Below are 18,630 nucleotides of genomic sequence, written 5' to 3' on the forward strand. Positions count from 1 at the left end.
ATTTGACTTAAAATTTTAACTCACTCACTCACTTAATCATGTGTTTGTGTGTGTCTCCTCCATTCAGCAGTATTACAGCTGTACGACGCGGTCTGTAAACAAATCGAGTCCGGACCAGACAATCCAGTGATTGAGACCATGAAATATGGTGACTGAGCATGTGTTTATGAACCACTATCCCGTCGAGGGACAGGTTGTGTAATGAACAAAATAAGATATTTTCAACAACATAAATGCTTTATTTCAGGAACCAGTATGCTTGTATTTGTAACAAGTAGCATACATAAATTAAAAAAATACAGTTTATACTGTGAGCAAGTACAAGTATTTGATTTTTCTCAAGCGAATTATTGATCCCCCCCTACTGTATGACAATCGACTCGCCGCTAACGGAAATAATTGTTGATAACCACCCTACTATTCCGTAATTTGGAAAAGACCTGACATGCCACGTTTTATGTGGGATACATGGACAGTTGAAGTGGAAGGACTGGGCATTACGGCCGGGACGGAAGCGGTCAGGTTAGGACGTCACAATGTAAGCGACGTCACGATGCATGTCAGTTGTCATCGCCTCGTACGGCCTCCTACAGTAAACTACTCCGTTGCATCCCGTTTCTTGGTTTGCAGTTGCTTCACGCAGCTAACATCACTGGTGGAAACATTACGTTTATGTTTTACGACGGTTAAAATGAGTCAATTCGACTCACAAGTTTTCAGCGACACGGTAACGTTCGCAATGTTTACATTCCCACAATGCAATCGTGGAATGTCGCTTGACTACTCAGCTTCATCTGGATGTACTGATCTAAACTTACGTTGGTAGTAGAAATGCAACGTTCATATTGCCCCATATGGTTTACGTTAATGGCAGATGTAATTAAAATAATTCAGAGAAGATATTTAATCCGAACGTAAACCGTCATCAAACTGTTATCATTTGCTTTTTTTCTGGTAACGTTCGTCTTAACGTAGGGGGCCAGACACATCAATAGAACAGCGTGCCAGTTAGCGATGTGCGAGGATTCTTAATTTAGGTCACCGACACCGTCGTTTGTTTTCTGCCTTAATTTAATCGTAATTATCCTTAGAAAGTATTAAATTTGGCATCTTAGAAATGAAATACAGTTCGCTCTACCACCATGTATAGTGTGATAAAGCACACACTTTCGCCCTGAACTATTATAACGTTAAACGTGTGCTTTATTACACTATACATGGCGGTAGAGCGAAGCGTCCGAGTGCTTTAACGTTATAATAGTTCAGGGCGAAAGTGTGCTTTATTACACTATACATGGTGGTAGAGCGAACCGTATTTCTTAAACAACACGACCAAAACATTCATACCGGTAAGAAAAAGGTCGAAACACAGATCAGAGGGGATGTTGGGAAATCAAAAGAAGTTGTTCAGAATCAATTAAATTTTAAGCTAAATAAAACATACAATATGGTGTTCTCAAATCTTTACTTTGCACTTGAAACAGAGGAGAAACAATTTGAAACTAATGTTTTCATATAAGTTTTCATTTTTGGTGCACTGTCTTCGCTGTTAACCATACACTTTCAAACTTCGTATTTCTTTCTCAAATACCGTTACTGGATCCTTATAGAAAGTGTCCCTGAATATAGCAGCTCCTTTAAATCCCTTGAAGGGGACATAGAATGGACAGTAGTCGTTTATCAAACATCTGTTATGCCAACCTAAGATGTACAAAATGCGAGTCAACTTCGGTTGTGTCTTGAGCACCGACAGATAATTGTCTGTCCACGCGTTGGTATGGTTAAACAGCCCGTCATCTGCCATGCCTGCCTCTGCAATAGCAGGAATCTTACCACGGGACTCTGCAATGTCCACAAGATTGGCAATATTCGTCTTCAGAATGTCCTTCGTAGTGGTAGGGGTATATTTGTAATAGTAGTCAACAGATATGATGTCTATGTAATCATCCCCAGGATACAGAAGGTGGAAGTTGTCTGTTTTAGTGAAGCAGTCGATGGTAAATGTGTAGAGGAAGTTGTGGACGTTCCCTGTGTCCCTCAGATAGGATATAGTATACTTCATGATGTCCCTGATATCTGTAGGGGTGTTCTGACATCGATTATTGAGACCCCACCAGAACCAATCACCGTCGGCTTCGTGGAACAATCGGAAAATGATCGGAATAAGTCGGCCATTCTCGTCCTTCATGTTGTTGGCCCAGGAAGCTATTTTGTCTAAGTTGGCTTTGAATTTGGGATTGGCATCCCCACCTGGGAGAGACCGTCGCAGAGTATGGAGCACGGTGCCATTGTCCCAGTATAAATGGAAGGAACCGCCTGTGACAGGGTTGCTGGCGTGCTGACACACCGTGATCACCTGTCCTCTAGCATGGGCCTTTTTGACAAGATAGGTCAATATCTTTATTTGATCATCCTGGAAGTCTTTGAAGTCGAATCCAACAATGGCTGGATACTCGCCTGTGACGCTCCGGATGTCAGATAACTCGTCCTCGTCATTGTTGTCAACTTGTGCAGTCTACAAAAGAAATATGCTGATTTAACGTTGTTATATGTACTGTACTATAGTCATGGGTTGTGATGTTTATGTGAGACTGAAACAGTCAGTGAGACACAGATCATGACCATTATGTCGGCAGGTTATGCTGTTTTCAAACCATGGATCATACCAGTTGCGATCTAGATTCGTCACCAACTGTCACCTTATCCTGTGACACTTTCAGTAGACTTATATTCCGACAATGGAAATGTAATTCTTTTGCTGTTCTTAACAATGTGCGAATTAATTTGGCATCCGATCACCAATCCGATGGATATCAGTTGACTGAGGGTGCTGGCGATTTCCGCATTAAGATGCATACATTTAACTCTTCTAATGTCCATCCCAGAAATCTCAGCTGAACCTTGGCTTGTGTTACCAGCCAGTAGCAAACACAATAAGATCGCTTAACCCTGTTACACAACATAGGTGTCTTCCGTTTGTGGAAACTTCCGTAAAACAATTTAATCCTTGTTCTTGTTGAAATCCCTAAATTCAGTCTCCAAATAACCCATTAATAAGTACATACCCAACGTGATAATGTACAGCCAGGTAATCAACAATCGTGTGCAGTGAAATTTCAATTCACACAAACAACTCAGACACCTGGCTGTTCTACCAGCAATTGGTCCTTTTTTATTCGTGTGTCCAAAATCATGAGACAAATCATGAGAGTTGGTCTGTCGAATTCATGTGACTGTGCAAAGTTTGAATTTGTTGCAGTTATTAGAGTTTGTGTTATTGAGCAATACATCGGTCTCAAATGACGTCAAACGGACTATACATTATATTCATCTTCCTCCCTTCCATACAGAAATCGCAAAAAAGCGTCAATAAAATCACAATCCTTAGGTAATCTATTGATTTTATAATAATTTCAGCATCGACATTTCCTTAAAGCCCTTCTTAAATTTGATTAGTGAGTGAGTGAGTTTTGTTTTACGTCACACTCAGCAATATTCCAGCTATATGGCGGCGGTCTGTAAATAATCGAGTCTGGACCAGACAGTCCAGTCATCAACAGCATGAGCATCGATCTGCGCAATTGGGAACCAATGACATGTGTCAACCAAGTCAGCTAGCCTGACCACCCGATTCCGTTAGTCGCTTCTTATGACAAGCATGGGTTACTGAAGATCAATATTCTAACCCAGACCTTCACGGGTCTTAAATTTGATGGTTGAATTGAACTCAAATATATTTCAGGTTGCAAGAGAGATTTGAAAGTGCTATACATTATTGAATTAGACGAAACAGAAATAGAAATAGATCAGTTTTGAGTAAAAATATCCCTCAATCTAAATTTATAAGTATGAATGAATACTTCATAATTCCCAATTCCCTGCATTATCCAAGAACTGCCAAAACCATAACTTAAAAGAATTTATCTGACAAATGACACCCAATTAGTATAAACTAGTTCATCATATTTACAGAGCATTAAACAACAATGTTTAGGGGGCTTGCCTTATGGCATTCTTAATAGTCTAATCCAAAAGTTTATGACCTTGATGATACCATGCTCATTTCTTTCTCACTCTTTCAGGTTCACCCAGTACAGCATTGTTGGAAGATATGTAAGCTACTCTTAACACATATTTACAATATTTTGTATGTACAATTTCAATAGATTTTCTAATTTCAGTACCCCATATTTTAGCACCATATAATAGAATAGGTAAAATTGTACAATCATATATTTTCATATAAACATCAACATTCAAATTGGGAAATTTATACACCATTCTTTTCACAAGAACAAGTGCTTTGTATACTTGTCTAGCCAATGTTGTACATGCATGTAAATCTTTCATGTTAAGAAAGTGTACCTCCACTTTTTAATACAATAATTTTACTCTTATCCATATTTACAAACCCCATTTTGTACCATATGTTTGTAGGCATACTATTTTGTTTTGTAAATCAACCTCTTAATCAGAAAATATGGCCACATCATCTTTAAACAGAAGTAAGATGATATCACAATCAATTAATATACCACTCAAATAGTCAGTTTTCATAACATTTACTAATTCATCAATATATATAAGAAACAATAATGGGTACAGCATACAACCTTGTCTAACACCACATGTTGTGTTGAATAAACCTGTAAATTGATTTGTATCAACTTTAACTGAAGCCGTAAGATTTGTATACATACAAAGTTTAAAAAGTGCCATGAATACACTTTTATAAGCTAAGATAAAGTAATTTTGTTCTATCCACCATGTCAAAAGCCCTTTTAAAATCCACAAAAAGCAACAACATTTTCCACTTTTTTTCCTTAGATACTTATGTGCTAAAGAAGAGAAACACTATTTTATGGATAGACAACTTCTTTGTTGTAGTAGATGCGACGTCTCGGTGTACATCCTAACACCGTTATCAAGCAAATGATACACACCATGCACAAGGAGAAATATATACATGTGCTAGAGAGTGTAAAACAAATGCATTATCAATTGTTGAATGTCCTTCCCTAAATCCAGAATGTATTTCAGAAATAGTTTTGCAATTCTATCTGGAGTGTAAGTCTTGTATTGATTATGGATGTAGACACCTTGCCCATAATATCCAAAAGAGTTATCCTGTATACAACAAGCTATCATTACCGTTATGTCGGCATGTTATGCTCCTTTGACCAAAATTTGTTATTACCTGTTCGTAAAATTATACTTCTTTCATACAAGAAAAAATGTGATCTTAATTATGATACTTAGATACTTTATGGATAACAACTTCTTGATTACATTTATGACATCGAAATAAGGAACTCATCTCCATTATTACTAATCCTCTTCTAAAATGTCAATAAAAGTGACAGTTACCGTAAAGTTCCAAACTGACTGCCATGTGTAATGAGTAACCTGGTAGTTCCCACGGGCAGGAGAGATTCCTATCCAGGTGTCTTCTTGGTGCCCAAACATGAACTTGTTGGGGGTGCGAGCCAACTTCAGCATGCTGTGATACAGAGCTCTGGTTTCCTTGGTGGCGTGCTGATCCACAGGTCCCCCGGTCACCGATGTCCAGATGATGGACAAGCCCAGCAACGCCCTGGAGGGATATATGTCATAGGATGGTTGGTGATATCCACAAATAAACCAATCCTGGTAGTATAAACTCCGTATTACAATCCGATCAATAACTACTGATACTGAGCTGTATACATCGATGTGTTTCCCCTCAACTCACGCCCCACCCCACCCCCACCCCCACCCCCGATATATATGCTTGTAGTTAACTCCAAATATGGTGACCTCCTACCTAGTTGATATAATTGCTCTTTTCGGCACAAATCTACACCATTTCAAACCTATTGACGTAAATTAATTTCTAACCCCAGTTTTCATTAATACATCTAACTGGTACAAACATTTCCAAATGTTAGGATATGTAAGCATAAATTTAAATGTTTTTTTTAATTTTCAATGACATAAAACGACAAACTCGGTTTACTTTCTTCTGTCCCTTTAGTTTCAAGCGTGTATATTTTTTTTCAAATGATTTGTACACGGCTGTCTGACAAAATCTTGGAGATGAACTTTACGAACAACGACTTAGCATGTGTTCAGGTTTCAAAGTAGAGTCAATAACAACTGACTGGATCATGTCTTGAGAGGGGACTAAATGATGTACAGGTTACCCTTTTCAAACCACCTCATCACCGACTTTCAGTGGTCCATTGACATCTTTTTCAGCTATTTAACCTTTGAGCCTAATGGAATCTGTTTGGGTTGGTAAACAACACCGGGTTTTCTCTTGCACTACCATCTATATTCACTTGAATGATTGCATGTTATCGTAACCTGTATTTAGCAGTACTGACTCTCCTCATACCAATCACTGGCTTGTCTGGTCCAGATTCGATTATGGATGATTGCCATTGTAAAACTTGAATATTGTTGATACTGGTGTAAAACACACAAAACCAACATTAACAGTAAAATAAGGTTGGGATAAAGGCTGTACACTTACCTTAAACAGTGTTTATCCATGACCTAAAATGACTTGGAGGTGACACAGCACCTGGCTTTTTATTCTCGCTAGTGTCAGATAAGACATTTCGTGTGGCTTTAGATCACCTGAAATAATGTCTGCATTGTGATGAAATTCAGATAGTGCAAACATATGTTTGAAACATACTGAGATCTATTTTCTGCCGAAAATTCATGTAATGTTTCAATCTTTTAATCATATTGTAACTTGTCTGGCGGCATTCGTGAATGTAATGTGCACCTCAAAATGTTCATAGTTTTGTTTTCGTTTTAACCAAAGCGTGGAATTGATATTCGTTCAGGATATCTTCATATATACCATCTAAACAAAAATACCATCAGATCATACAAATGTATTTAAAACTTAATAATCGGGTATTTTCTCTCTCCCGACAATTATGCTTAACACATTTAACACATGCCCGATCGAGTCCAGCCGCAGTTGTCGGCCTTGGTTTGAGGTCATTCAGTCTTCTGTGAATCTCATCCCAAATGTTTTCTATTGGACTTAAATCCTATTGGACTTAAATAAGTGCAGGCCACTGTAGGGTTGGGATGCCATGTTGTCTTAAGAGGTCCAGTGTTGCTCTGACAGTGTGGCCACAAGCGTTGTCTTGCTGGAAGATGTGATGTCTGTGACGTTCAAATTGTGGTCGACGTGGGGTCTTAAGACTAGGCTTATATAGCGAGCAGCTGTCACGCCATTTCTTCGTCCTGGACCGAGATTCTGAAACTCTCTGGCTCAGACCGACTGCACCCACACCATGATACTTGGACCACCCCACCAGTCTGTTTCAACAATACACGCATTGGAAAACCCCCACGCCTTCGCCATACTCTCACTCTGGTGTCGGCTGTCGAAACACAATATCGGCTTTCATCAGAAAAAGCACAGTTCTCAATTGTCGATGCGTCAATTGCGAGTAGCCCATTGCAGTCGGTTTTGACGGTAACGAGCGGTGAGGACATGAACACGATATGGTCTGTGACAGCAGAGGTTTCTTTTGCGTAAACGTCGACGCACTGTATCGGCACTAATGGGTCTCTTGTGAGTCCCAATGGTCTGGCGAGTTGGTTCCGTGGCTCTGGTGAAGATGGTTGCGCACAATCTGTCGGTCGTGATGTTACTACAGGCCATGCACTGAGTGGACGGTCTTGGATGCTGTTAGTGGCTTGATACCGTTCCTGCAGTCGGTAGATTGTCCTAACATGAACAATAAAAAATTTATTGGCTACCCTCCGTGCAATCTGGCCAACTTGCAATCGTCCCAAGGCTTGGTTCCTCTGATCTCTCGTAACTATGGCGCTTGTGTCAACACAAGAATGATTTCAGGCGAGTTTGGGTTGTCACGATATACACGTGCATTTTCATTTTCACGAATGTCATACGGAACCTTTTACAACGTCTGTCTTTTTAGGTACGTTTGGTCGATATGCTTTTTCATCAGAAAACACACTGATGTTGGTAATAACTGTCAATTTGGATTGAAAAACATGTTAACAAAACGGTACAATCACAATGAAAAAAACATATTTTGCATTTGGTTTTGAAAAGTCGCGTTTCTTTTACGGTTCAGTATATATAAGAGATTGTGATAGTCGGTATTTATTCAAGCACGTGAACCGAATCAGATAGGGTATGCCTTAAATATAATCTTATCAAGACCGTTTTCCAACATCTGTAGTTTTTACGTCTCTGTCATATTAACGTGTATCTCCTGGAAATTGTAAATAAAAGCGACAAAGGCCACTAAACATTTCCACTTTCATAAGGAATCTGAACTGACAACTAATGATAATCAGGTAATCATGAAAATGTGAGGGTTTTCTGCCCATGGCAATATTGATTTTGTTATTTGTGTTTAGTCTTCCTGCCGAAGGCTTCGGATTCTTTAACAATATTGGGAATAATACTAAAAGCGGCGTATACGATATACTAAACGATACACGTTGCGATAATACGTTGTGTCATTAGATAAATGATACATGCGAACCATGCTGTGGCATCCGACACAAACACATGCCAAGGCAAGTCAATTGTTCACCTGAAAAATAAGCAATGCCAAATGTTTTACTCTGTTACTTTATTAAAGAAATGTAAAAACGTTTGGTAAATGTGTAGTTAATAGTTTTACTCACATGATCCGTTTTATCTGAATATTGTAAATTGTATTTAAGACCTGTGCGAGCTCCTACATTCTCTCAAAATGCGTTTCAGACACTGTTAAATTCATCTTCCCAGAAACCACTGGACCAATTATATTCAATTCTAATCTTTATACCGTTAGTGTAGGCCATCAGCCTATAACAACATACGTTTATGTAAATGGCATGGACAGTTACTGTTATGATTCGATCAAATGTAACGTTCAAGTTAGTGTTCTATAGACTGATGGTAGATATACCTCAAACGTATTGTACTTAGGGTACAATATTTGGTTGACAAAAGGGTAATATCTTAGATTTAGAAGGATATAACTACTACTATGTCCGTATATATATTCCACGTAACTGGCTATAAGAGGGGCATATTAAGAGAAAGTGGTACTCGACTTCCACACATCCTTTGTGGCAATCAGACCAGTTCTGTAAACACTGCACATGCTCTGTCGGCGTCATCCTTCCTGAAAATGCCGCCTTAACAAGACTGAGAGCACTGCACTTTGGAAGGTATGTTTTTTTCTTATTGTGAGAGAGCCATGAAGATCCGGGTTAGTTTTAGTCTTAAGCAACCCACGCATACGTCTGAGGCGACTAACGGGATCGGGTGGTCAGGCTCGCTTATTTGGTTGACAAATGTCACCGTATCTCAGTTGCGTAGATGAATTATCATGCTGTTGATCATTTTATTGTCTGGTCCAGACTCGAATTTTTACAGACCGCTGCCATATAGCTGGCATATTGCTGAGTGCGACGTTAAACAACAAACAAACAAATCTTACGGTGAGATAGTATTTTGTTTAATCATTAATAAGTGTTAGTGCCCGTTGCCAACCCATGGTATTTACGGGGAAAATATGTGAATATCAACGTTTACATCAACATTCTGGTGAGTGTCTGTCTGTTAACTTTGCACACTACGCGTTCAGGTGAGCTATAGTGCCATGACACTACTTTCAGTCATCCTATCTTATCAACATTTGAAATCACGTTGAAGGACACAGGCCATAAACAAGGGTGAGGTGCGTCAGGTATAATGTTTGCTAACGCAATAGTACAACACCATTTAAATCTCTTACTGCTACTGTACTAATGGGTGCCATTGTACAAAACAACCTCACACTCAGAATTGTTACGCAACAGAGCTACTTCTGTCGTAAGTCTATTTGTTACCCTAGCACTAACATAGCTTTGTACAACGGCACCCTGGTCAGTGACTTTAGAACTTACCATTTCTTAGAGCAGATTTTTATGTCAGGATGAGGGGAATGTCTGATTACATTTCATTCGTAAAAACATCATGAACAGGGATACATATGTTTACTTGAATTAACTTCTCGTTTCTGTCCTTTCCTGAAACAAGCGTTTACCCAATAGTAGCGCACCAAGTGTTTCAACAGCACCCAATGTTTTAGTCGTTCCATCGCTGGCCATTTTTTATGTGTTTTTACTCGCAAAGTTCTGGAAGAGTGCGGTGCGAAAAAAGGAAATAACAACAAAATTAAAATATGTTTCACTAATTGTGTAACTTATCATTTGAAATATTATAATGGTTAATTGTCTTTAGATTAATTTATGATTTGTACTCAAAATTAACTGTGCACATAAGAAATCAAAATATATCCTCGTGTCATGGAAGTTAAGAACTGTCGCTGAATTTTCAAAGTAATATTCATATAATCTTATTTTCAAATCTCTTACCTCTAAACTTCTTATTTATGTCAAACATTTCCGAAATCCAGGTATTGTTACTGCTTTTCACAATCGCGGCATGGCCGCCTTCTCACGGTCAACACAAGTGACCCAAAAAGCTACGTCGCACAAGTTCGATCCTATGATTGGCTGGCTTGTCGCGTAAACAGGACGACTTGTATGGGCGATCTCTCGTGTCAAATTCAGAGTTATAGCAGTCCCAAGTAATTTTATAGTATTTATGTCCATGAAACGTGCATTCTATGCTTTAATACTTCTAAAAACGACGAAAAGTTACAGATATTCAGCTGATGTACAAGCATTATGCAGGGAGTTATTCTTCAGGCTCATCGTGACAGGGCATCAAACCTCAGAATGTAGACAAACACCACGAACTCGCTTGCAGAAACGTACATGTGTTCTGTGCTGACATGTAGGGTGGATACATTGTGCAAAGGTTGTATTTATCAATGAGGCACTAGCTCGAACCTCATCAGGTACAAATTGGCGGAAATTCTAAAAAAGCATTAAGTTTTCTATAAGAAATTGCCCTTACTTGTTTCCAAAGTTTTTAAAAACTTTTGACAAGGATATCACGTGTCTGGTCATGTGACATTTAGACCAGCAACGTAAACAAGCAGAAGACAGGTGTGCTGTCAATTTACAACGTGTGAAATAAATACTGTTTACATTTTATTTAAGTTGCTAAAGTTACATTATTCATCTGGGGTTAAAAAGCAGTTGTTTGCTGAATATGAGCTATAATTTAACTTACATTTAGTAACTTGACACGAAACATTTTCCGGTCTAAAGAAATGAAAGCGTTGTCACCAGAAGATCAAAGTTGCAGATATCGTAAGTTATTGCTACGTATCGCGACAATTACCATTCAAAATGGGCGATCGAAGTTACATGTCGATCGAACTTGTGTGACATGACGATACAGTGAAAATCTGTGAAAGTGAACTGGCATTTTTACCACATGACATTTTAAGTGTATTTCAGACAAATAGTTTCTGTGAAAATAAAAAAAACCCCGCCTTCATTGTTTTTAGGATTATAGGGTCTTTGAGACAGGAATTTGGCGGTCCAGTAGCAGGACTTAGGACATTGACCGGAAGTAAATGCAGGTGCAGGTCCGAGGCTTTGTGTTTTGATGAATCAGATATATAGCTGAATACTTTTAGGGTTATTTTCAAATTACACAGATTCTTGTTGAATTTTTATGGAAGGACGTACAAAGACATATTACAAACCTGCAAAATGTACATCCACACTAAATACATAAATATCACTAGTAATTTGCGGCGAGGTCAATCCAGAAACATTGGCTAATTTACAAGGCTTTTCACAATTCTGATGATGGTGTATGTCTTGAAGGGTGTACAACACACTGGAAAATACTGTCTGTAGTTGTCTATGTGTAGTCAGTAGTATACAATGTCAACAAAGACAGACCAGTAATATTTTATACATTTTTCTTCATCGTCAACAGAGGGTAGCTTTGGTTGAACAATCTTTATGCAGACCATGTTTTAGATGGATAAGAAGCAATGTAGACTAATCTATGTTTAGAAAAACACCAATGGAAATGCCTGGAGAATATGTAGTAGTTCAATGTCAGTTCAAACATTTTGACACTTTTGTATTGTATATCCCTACATTATTTATATAGCATATATTCTACTTCAGAGAAAAAATACTGTAATTATTAGTTTTGGATTCGAACACGCTAATACACAGTTACAACAGAATCCAGATCATACAAACAGGTAATACAAAGCTCGAAAATGAGACACATGAGAGGGAAATATTGGGAAATAAGAAGAAGGCTGTTCAGAATGAGTGAGTTTTTACAGATAATATGGTGTCAAATCTTTAATTTTTACTTGAAACAGACAAGAAACAGTTTGAAACTAATGTGTTCATATACGTTTTTATTTTGGGGTGTACTCTCTTCGCTATTAATCATACACTTTCAAACTGCGTATTTCATTCTCAAATACCGTTACTGGATCCTAATAGAAAGTGTCCCTGAATATAGCAGCTACTTTAAATCCCTTGAAGGGGACATAGAATGGACAGTAGTCGTCTATCAAGCATCTGTTATGCCAACCTAAGATGTACAAAATGCACCTTAAGGTGCAAAGAATATGTTATTGAAATTTTGTTTTCTGAAAAATAATTCGAGTTGCTTGATTCCAGAACATTGAATTATCACAGATAGATTAATGTTGTCATAAGATGCACAACTCAACTTTGAACTCAACTCAAATTCGACCTGAAAAAGCCTATATTATACCTCGCCGTACTAATACTTACGATAATTAGAATGATGAAAATGAGTAAATAGCGATAATTAGAATGATGAAAATGAGCAAATAGCTGAACCTAAATCCGGTGAAAACTGAAATAATTGCTTGTTGTTAGATGACGCACTATTCCATCCATTATCACGGCTGTTAGAAAGGTAGAATTGCTTTCTTATTTTCTGACGGGCCAAGTTTCAAAGATCCTGTTTGTGTTTTTCATACACAAATTGTTTATTTGTGTTTATGCATGCAATCATAAGTTTTAGAGGCCGGTTTGCAAAGATCCAGTGTTTTTTCATTCATACACAAATGTTAAATATGTTTATTCATGTCTATGCATAAGTTACATGCATGTAGCACAGACATTAACTCATAATGGTTAGATAGATGATAAGGATCTAACTCTTGATCAGCTATCAAACGTGTTAAACTATACCTGTGGAGTTGAAACGTACGTTTATGGCACGGGGCGGCGTGGTCCTTGTTAGAAGGTCCGGGTTAGAATGAGCCTTCAGTAACCCATGCTTGTCGTAAGAGGCGACTAACGGGATCGAGTGGTCAGGCTCGCTGGCTTTGTTGACACATGTCATCGGTTCCCAATTGCGCAGATCGATGCTCATGCTGTTGATCACTGGCTTGTCTGTTTCAGACTCGATTATTTACAGACCGCCGCCATATTGCTGGAATATTCCTGAGTGCGGTGTAAAACTAAACTCACTCACTGTTAATAGAATCAAAGCAATCCTAATTGGAAACCATGTGACGTTAGATTGACCATACTTCCCGTTATTGTTGATACACACATTTCTGTTCATTCCGTTCGCATTGCATGTCAATTTCAGGTTTGTTTGTGTCAGTCAGAGGAACATGAGTTACAGCTACAACTGTCCATCATTTCTGACGTGAGACACGTGAGATCCGGGTTGGAATTGATCTTCAGTAACCCGTGCTTGTCGTGACCCGTGAAGATCCGCGTTGGAATTGATCTTCGGTAATCCATGCTTGTCATAAAAGGCGACTAACGGGGACGGGTGGTCAGGCTCGCTGACTTGGTTAGCACATATCATCGTGTCCCATTTGCATAGATCGATGCTCATGCTGTTGATCAGAGGACTGTCTGGTCAAGATTCGTTTATTTACAGGCTGCCTCCATATAGGTGGAATATTGCTGAGTGTGGCGTCAACCAACCAATGTTTCTGACGTGCGTCCACTTTTGGGTAATATCAGGGTTAATTCCAGAGCACAGAGCTATTCAAAAGCATCTCATATTTGATCTTGTGATTTTGCAGATTTGCGGTCTGTAGGTAAGGTGACGAAATACGAAATTATCAATTTTCAAACAAATTGTATATTGATATACAATGGACTCTGTATAATCCGGCATCTGAATTATCCGACAATCTGTGAATTCCGACATATTTTTTGGGTCCCGGCAGCGTTCTTATTCAAACATTGAATTATCCGACATCTGTACATTCCGAATTCCGACACCATTTTCTGGTCCCAATGACACTATTAATCTGTACAATCCGACATCCTCTCCACTTAATAGCTATTAAGCATTAATTTCATGACATAAGCCAGTTACAGTGTATGGTACTGTTTGAAAAGTATTCAAGCAAGGAGACATTGAATTATCCGACACTCTGTACAATCCGACATTTTTTCCCGGTCCACTGTACGTATTTCGGTTGTTTTCATTTTCTTCTTTTGTGGAATGGATTCAATCCATCGTGGTGGTGGAGAATTCATGGACTGGGTATCTGTGTGATTATCCAGTAACAATTTCAGTTATATCATCTTATTGTTTTCACGAAGTTCACTAATTGACCATGAAGGCATCCAGTGCCTTCGATTAACGATAAACATTAATCATGTTCAGAACATTTTATTGATTACAGATTACAGAACAATGCGTTCTACGAATCTTGCTTCTTTTTGCGAAAACATTTTTAGAAACTAAAATTTTTCTGGGTTTTCCTGCAGTTGGTGTCTTTCCATCTTGTGCGACTTTGGATGATCAAATACTAGTAAGCTTAATGTTGGCCCGAGATGTACATTTCAACAATTTGTGCATTAGAATTCAAATATTTTGTCAAAACATTTTGACCTTTAAAAAGCCTGTATTATACTTCGTCTTATATTATTACTAAACAATGATACTTTCAGTGTTTAAAACTCCCCAGATCCCAGGCCAGACAGCCGGACTGGTAACTTTCAGAGATTACCAGCCCGGATTCAAACTTGCCTGTCCGGTTTCCAACAATACAAAACAAACACAAACACGTTTCTGAATACTTTACTGTGTGTACAATGTACATGAACTACATAGCACTAACAGGCAATGCACCGAGTTTAGGTAAACTGAAAGTGCATGTGTTGTGATTGGTTATTGTAAAATGAACTGTCCAAAGGTAAATAGTTTAACATAATTATCATTATACCTTAGGCTTTGTTTCTGGAGCACAACTCAAAAATCGTTCAATATCCTTCAACAAAACTTGGCAGATATATCAAACAGATCCCGAAGTGGCGCTATTTTGCTGTTTGTGGACTTTTGGCATTTATATTTGTCATGATATCAGTGGAAACTATTTGGACTTGGTCTAAAAGAATCAAGTTTGACTTTAAGTTACTGTCAGATGATTTGGTGTGTTTGTTTTTTTGCAAATTTGTGGGGGCCGGGTTGATTTGTCATCTTCTGATGACTCTTGTTGTAATATGTTCTCCAGTGTCTCCTATTACCGGTAAAGGTGAAATAATATTAGTACCACTAATCGTTTTCACCTTGTACCAGATACTTGTTAATTGTGTCAATCTATTGATATTAGAAATATATTCTCGCCAGCATGATCGTTTAGTACGCAGAACAATACGCTTAGATAATATCTCGTTTCCTACGAACGTCAGCCAAATCACAGGGTAGTGACGAGTGTTTAAACCTTTACAATTGTCATTGCACCAAGTCTTTGGAAAGAATGCCGATTTATTTTCAACTGTTGCTTTTCCAGTGGTCTCTTCTGCAATTCATATTATTTGTGTTGTGACATTTTCATTAGACATATCAACATCACCATTTATAAGATCAGATGGGGTATGTTCAGAGCACAGAAAAGAACAATGTGCCTAATTAGTCTTCTTGAATTTCCACCGGGAGACATTATCCCAAGAAACACGATGTAGTCGAACCTTAAAATGCGATAAAATGGTCACAACCTAAAACATCTTACGGAAATACATATCAGTTACATTTACAGGCTATTGATGATGATATCATTGAGAGATCGAAAGAAGAACAATTCCGTTTGCCAAGCCCCTTGCGAATCATTTTTCCATTATTCAAAGGACAAGATCTGCTTCGTCTAAAACAGTGAAAAACTTACCGAGTTGAATAATTTGACCATTTTAATCCGTTTTCTTACTTCCCCAAAACATATTGTGGCTGTTAATGTTCCTGCCTATGAAATACGGAACTTCACTGGGTTCAATAAATGTCAGATATTCATCTACGTTTACCTGTAATATAGATATTAACAATAGTAATGTTTTTATCTTCCCCATAATGAATACTTTCTGCATACACTGTTTTCGGAACCATTTAGGAACCATATACGACAAATCAGACTTACAGCACAACCACCAGTCGGAGGACTGCTAGTATTCGGATTGCTTGTAAGTCTGCCCTGTCCTAGACCAAGCCAGGGTCTCTAGCATGGTGACCTACCTTCAGTTTTGGCGATCTATAGCCCGTTTCTATATTGTATTGTTGTTTTACGTCTAATCGTTAAACGAAACAGGATTTAAAACGCATAAATACTTCAGTCAATCCCGATAAACAATTCTGTCGACCCGAAAGTGTTTTTACATCTGTAACCTATCAAATACCACCCTAGAAGGTCACCGTTCATAAACCAGACTCTATTAAATTTAAAAGACAAAACTATTCGTAATCACTACTACCTGCTCACCCGTGAAGATCCGGGTTAGAATTGATCTTTAGTAACCCATGCTTGTCGTTAGAGGCGATTGACTGGATCGGGTGGTTGCTGACACATGTCATCGTATGCCAATTGCGTAGATCGATGCCCATGCTGTTGATCACTGAATTGTCTGGTCCAGACTCGATTATTTACAGACCGCCGCCATATAGCTGGAACAATGCTGAGTGCGGTGTAAAACTAAATTCATTCACTCACTACTACCTTCTCATGGCTTAATAAAGAAGTTCGATTAATTCCAGTCTGTCCACATGGCGGTTAGACCTTTACGTCTGAGTTCGTGTTATTTATCTATGATTTCTGAAGCTATTAAATAGTAAAATATATCTTTTTACACAGGTTAGATTATGCTATCATTATACCATGGAGCTTACGTTTACTACGAGGTGAGGTGAGGTGAGGTGAGGTGAGGTGAAATTGGGTTTTACGTCGTGCTTGAGAATATTCCGCTCATATGACGACGTGCGTGCGTGTGTATGTGTATGTGCGGCTGCTTGTACTAGCCCAGACTTAAGCTGGTTTTATATAGTGCTAGCCCACTAGTACTGAGATACCATTCCGCAGTGAAGCATGAATACCCCACTCAGACACAGTAAACTCATCTATGTTTTAATCATATATTTTATATATTTTATGCACATATTGTCTAGTGTGTCTCATTGGCCATCTGGCCTGGTGTTGTATTTTTCTATGTTCTTTTACCGCTGCTATTTTTGACATGTACATTCACGTGATACATAAATAAACTATTTTGTCTGTCTGCCTGTCTGTCAGTATACTGACTCCGAGCCGACAAGTCCTTGTTGTACGCATTAATGCCGGGCGCCAGGCAAGGACCAACAAGTACCATATTTAACGTCTTTTGGTATGACGCGGTCGGGGATCGAACCCGCGACCTTCCACTCTCCGGGCGGAGGCTCTAACCACTACACCACGGAGGCGGTCACGTTTACTACGATTGTTGATATAGAGACCTGTAGCTGTTGCAGCGTACAGGAATATTCAAGTTAAAGCTTTGCCCAACAGATCAGAAAATGTTTCCGCACATATTCGGAAATGGTTATGAATATGGTATAACAAAAGATTATTTGTGTTTTAACTTTCTCAGACATGGGCATTGCTCGTCGATGAGGTCAAAGACACACTGGAAATCAGCCTTAGCGTCTACCAGGAGGTCTAGGAGATTCTGAAGCTTGTCGGGAAGCTCATTAGGCCCAGGAACAGATCCCAGGGATGGCACAAGAACAGCCAGGAGAACCAAGAAGAGTCTGCTGTCGAACATCGTCATGTTGATTCCGAGTGACTTATCAGATCATCGTCAAGGGTTATTATAGGCAGCGAAAACTTAGGTGGACCAATGAAAATACCGACGTGTGTCGAATAATATCACCCACTCGCCATGCTGCTTTCTATTGATCATTTTAAACATTTCAGTAAAGATACTTGCAAACCTCAGCCTATTTGTAAACAGTAAAACAGATGTTGAATATCACATGACCATATTGATTTTCAAGTTTGAGAAAGTTTTTCATAAATTTCTCGTCTTCTTGCACCTACTAAACTTTAAGATTGAAATTGCACGAGATAAAAGTCGTTATTACAAATCAAATGAGAGGACACATCTCATGGACTACAGCTTATTGTTGGTGGTAGATCTGCAGAAATCACATCTAGTTGTTAATGTCACTTGAATTGCCGTTTCATTTCAAGAACTTACTGGCAGATAAGGACTTTAATATGTTAACATTTACAACAGTTGAAGTCCAAAGATATATATGAGTCTGATACATAAATGGGCAATGGTCATGTAGATAAATGTGGTACTCGTTTTCCATTATCTATAAATGACACATTTTACAGTGTACGCTCTTTGACATTTCCATACCATCTTCTTTCAGTATTCCAAACAGTGCGTGATGAGTGTCTACATGTA

At 38.5% G+C, this 18,630-nt stretch overlaps 1 protein-coding gene across 1 annotated transcript; it reads right to left on the reverse strand.

The window, feature by feature from the left end:
• Positions 1–1,549: 1,549 nt before the first annotated feature.
• LOC124277671 (mannan endo-1,4-beta-mannosidase-like) lies at positions 1,550–17,985 on the reverse strand. Its single transcript, XM_046713403.1, has 3 exons — positions 17,843–17,985; positions 5,407–5,593; positions 1,550–2,515 (listed from the first exon to the last, which is right to left on the reverse strand). The coding sequence occupies exons 1-3, from the start codon at positions 17,983–17,985 to the stop codon at positions 1,550–1,552; spliced, it is 1,296 nt and encodes a 431-aa protein (XP_046569359.1).
• Positions 17,986–18,630: the final 645 nt, after the last annotated feature.

Source organism: Haliotis rubra, unplaced genomic scaffold (assembly GCF_003918875.1).
Source record: "Haliotis rubra isolate DU_JTF1 unplaced genomic scaffold, ASM391887v1 Scf225, whole genome shotgun sequence".
In the NCBI taxonomy this organism is placed as follows: domain Eukaryota; kingdom Metazoa; phylum Mollusca; class Gastropoda; order Lepetellida; family Haliotidae; genus Haliotis; species Haliotis rubra.

Coding starts and splice junctions, on each gene's coding strand:
- LOC124277671 (XM_046713403.1), bottom strand. CDS start 17,985: ATGACGATGTTCGACAGCAGACTCTTCTTGGTTCTCCTGGCTGTTCTT. Junction 5,594..17,842: donor GACGCTAAGGCTGATTTCCA/GTGTGTCTTTGA, acceptor ATATCCCTCCAG/GGCGTTGCTGGGCTTGTCCA. Junction 2,516..5,406: donor CTGCCCGTGGGAACTACCAG/GTTACTCATTAC, acceptor TTTCTTTTGTAG/ACTGCACAAGTTGACAACAA.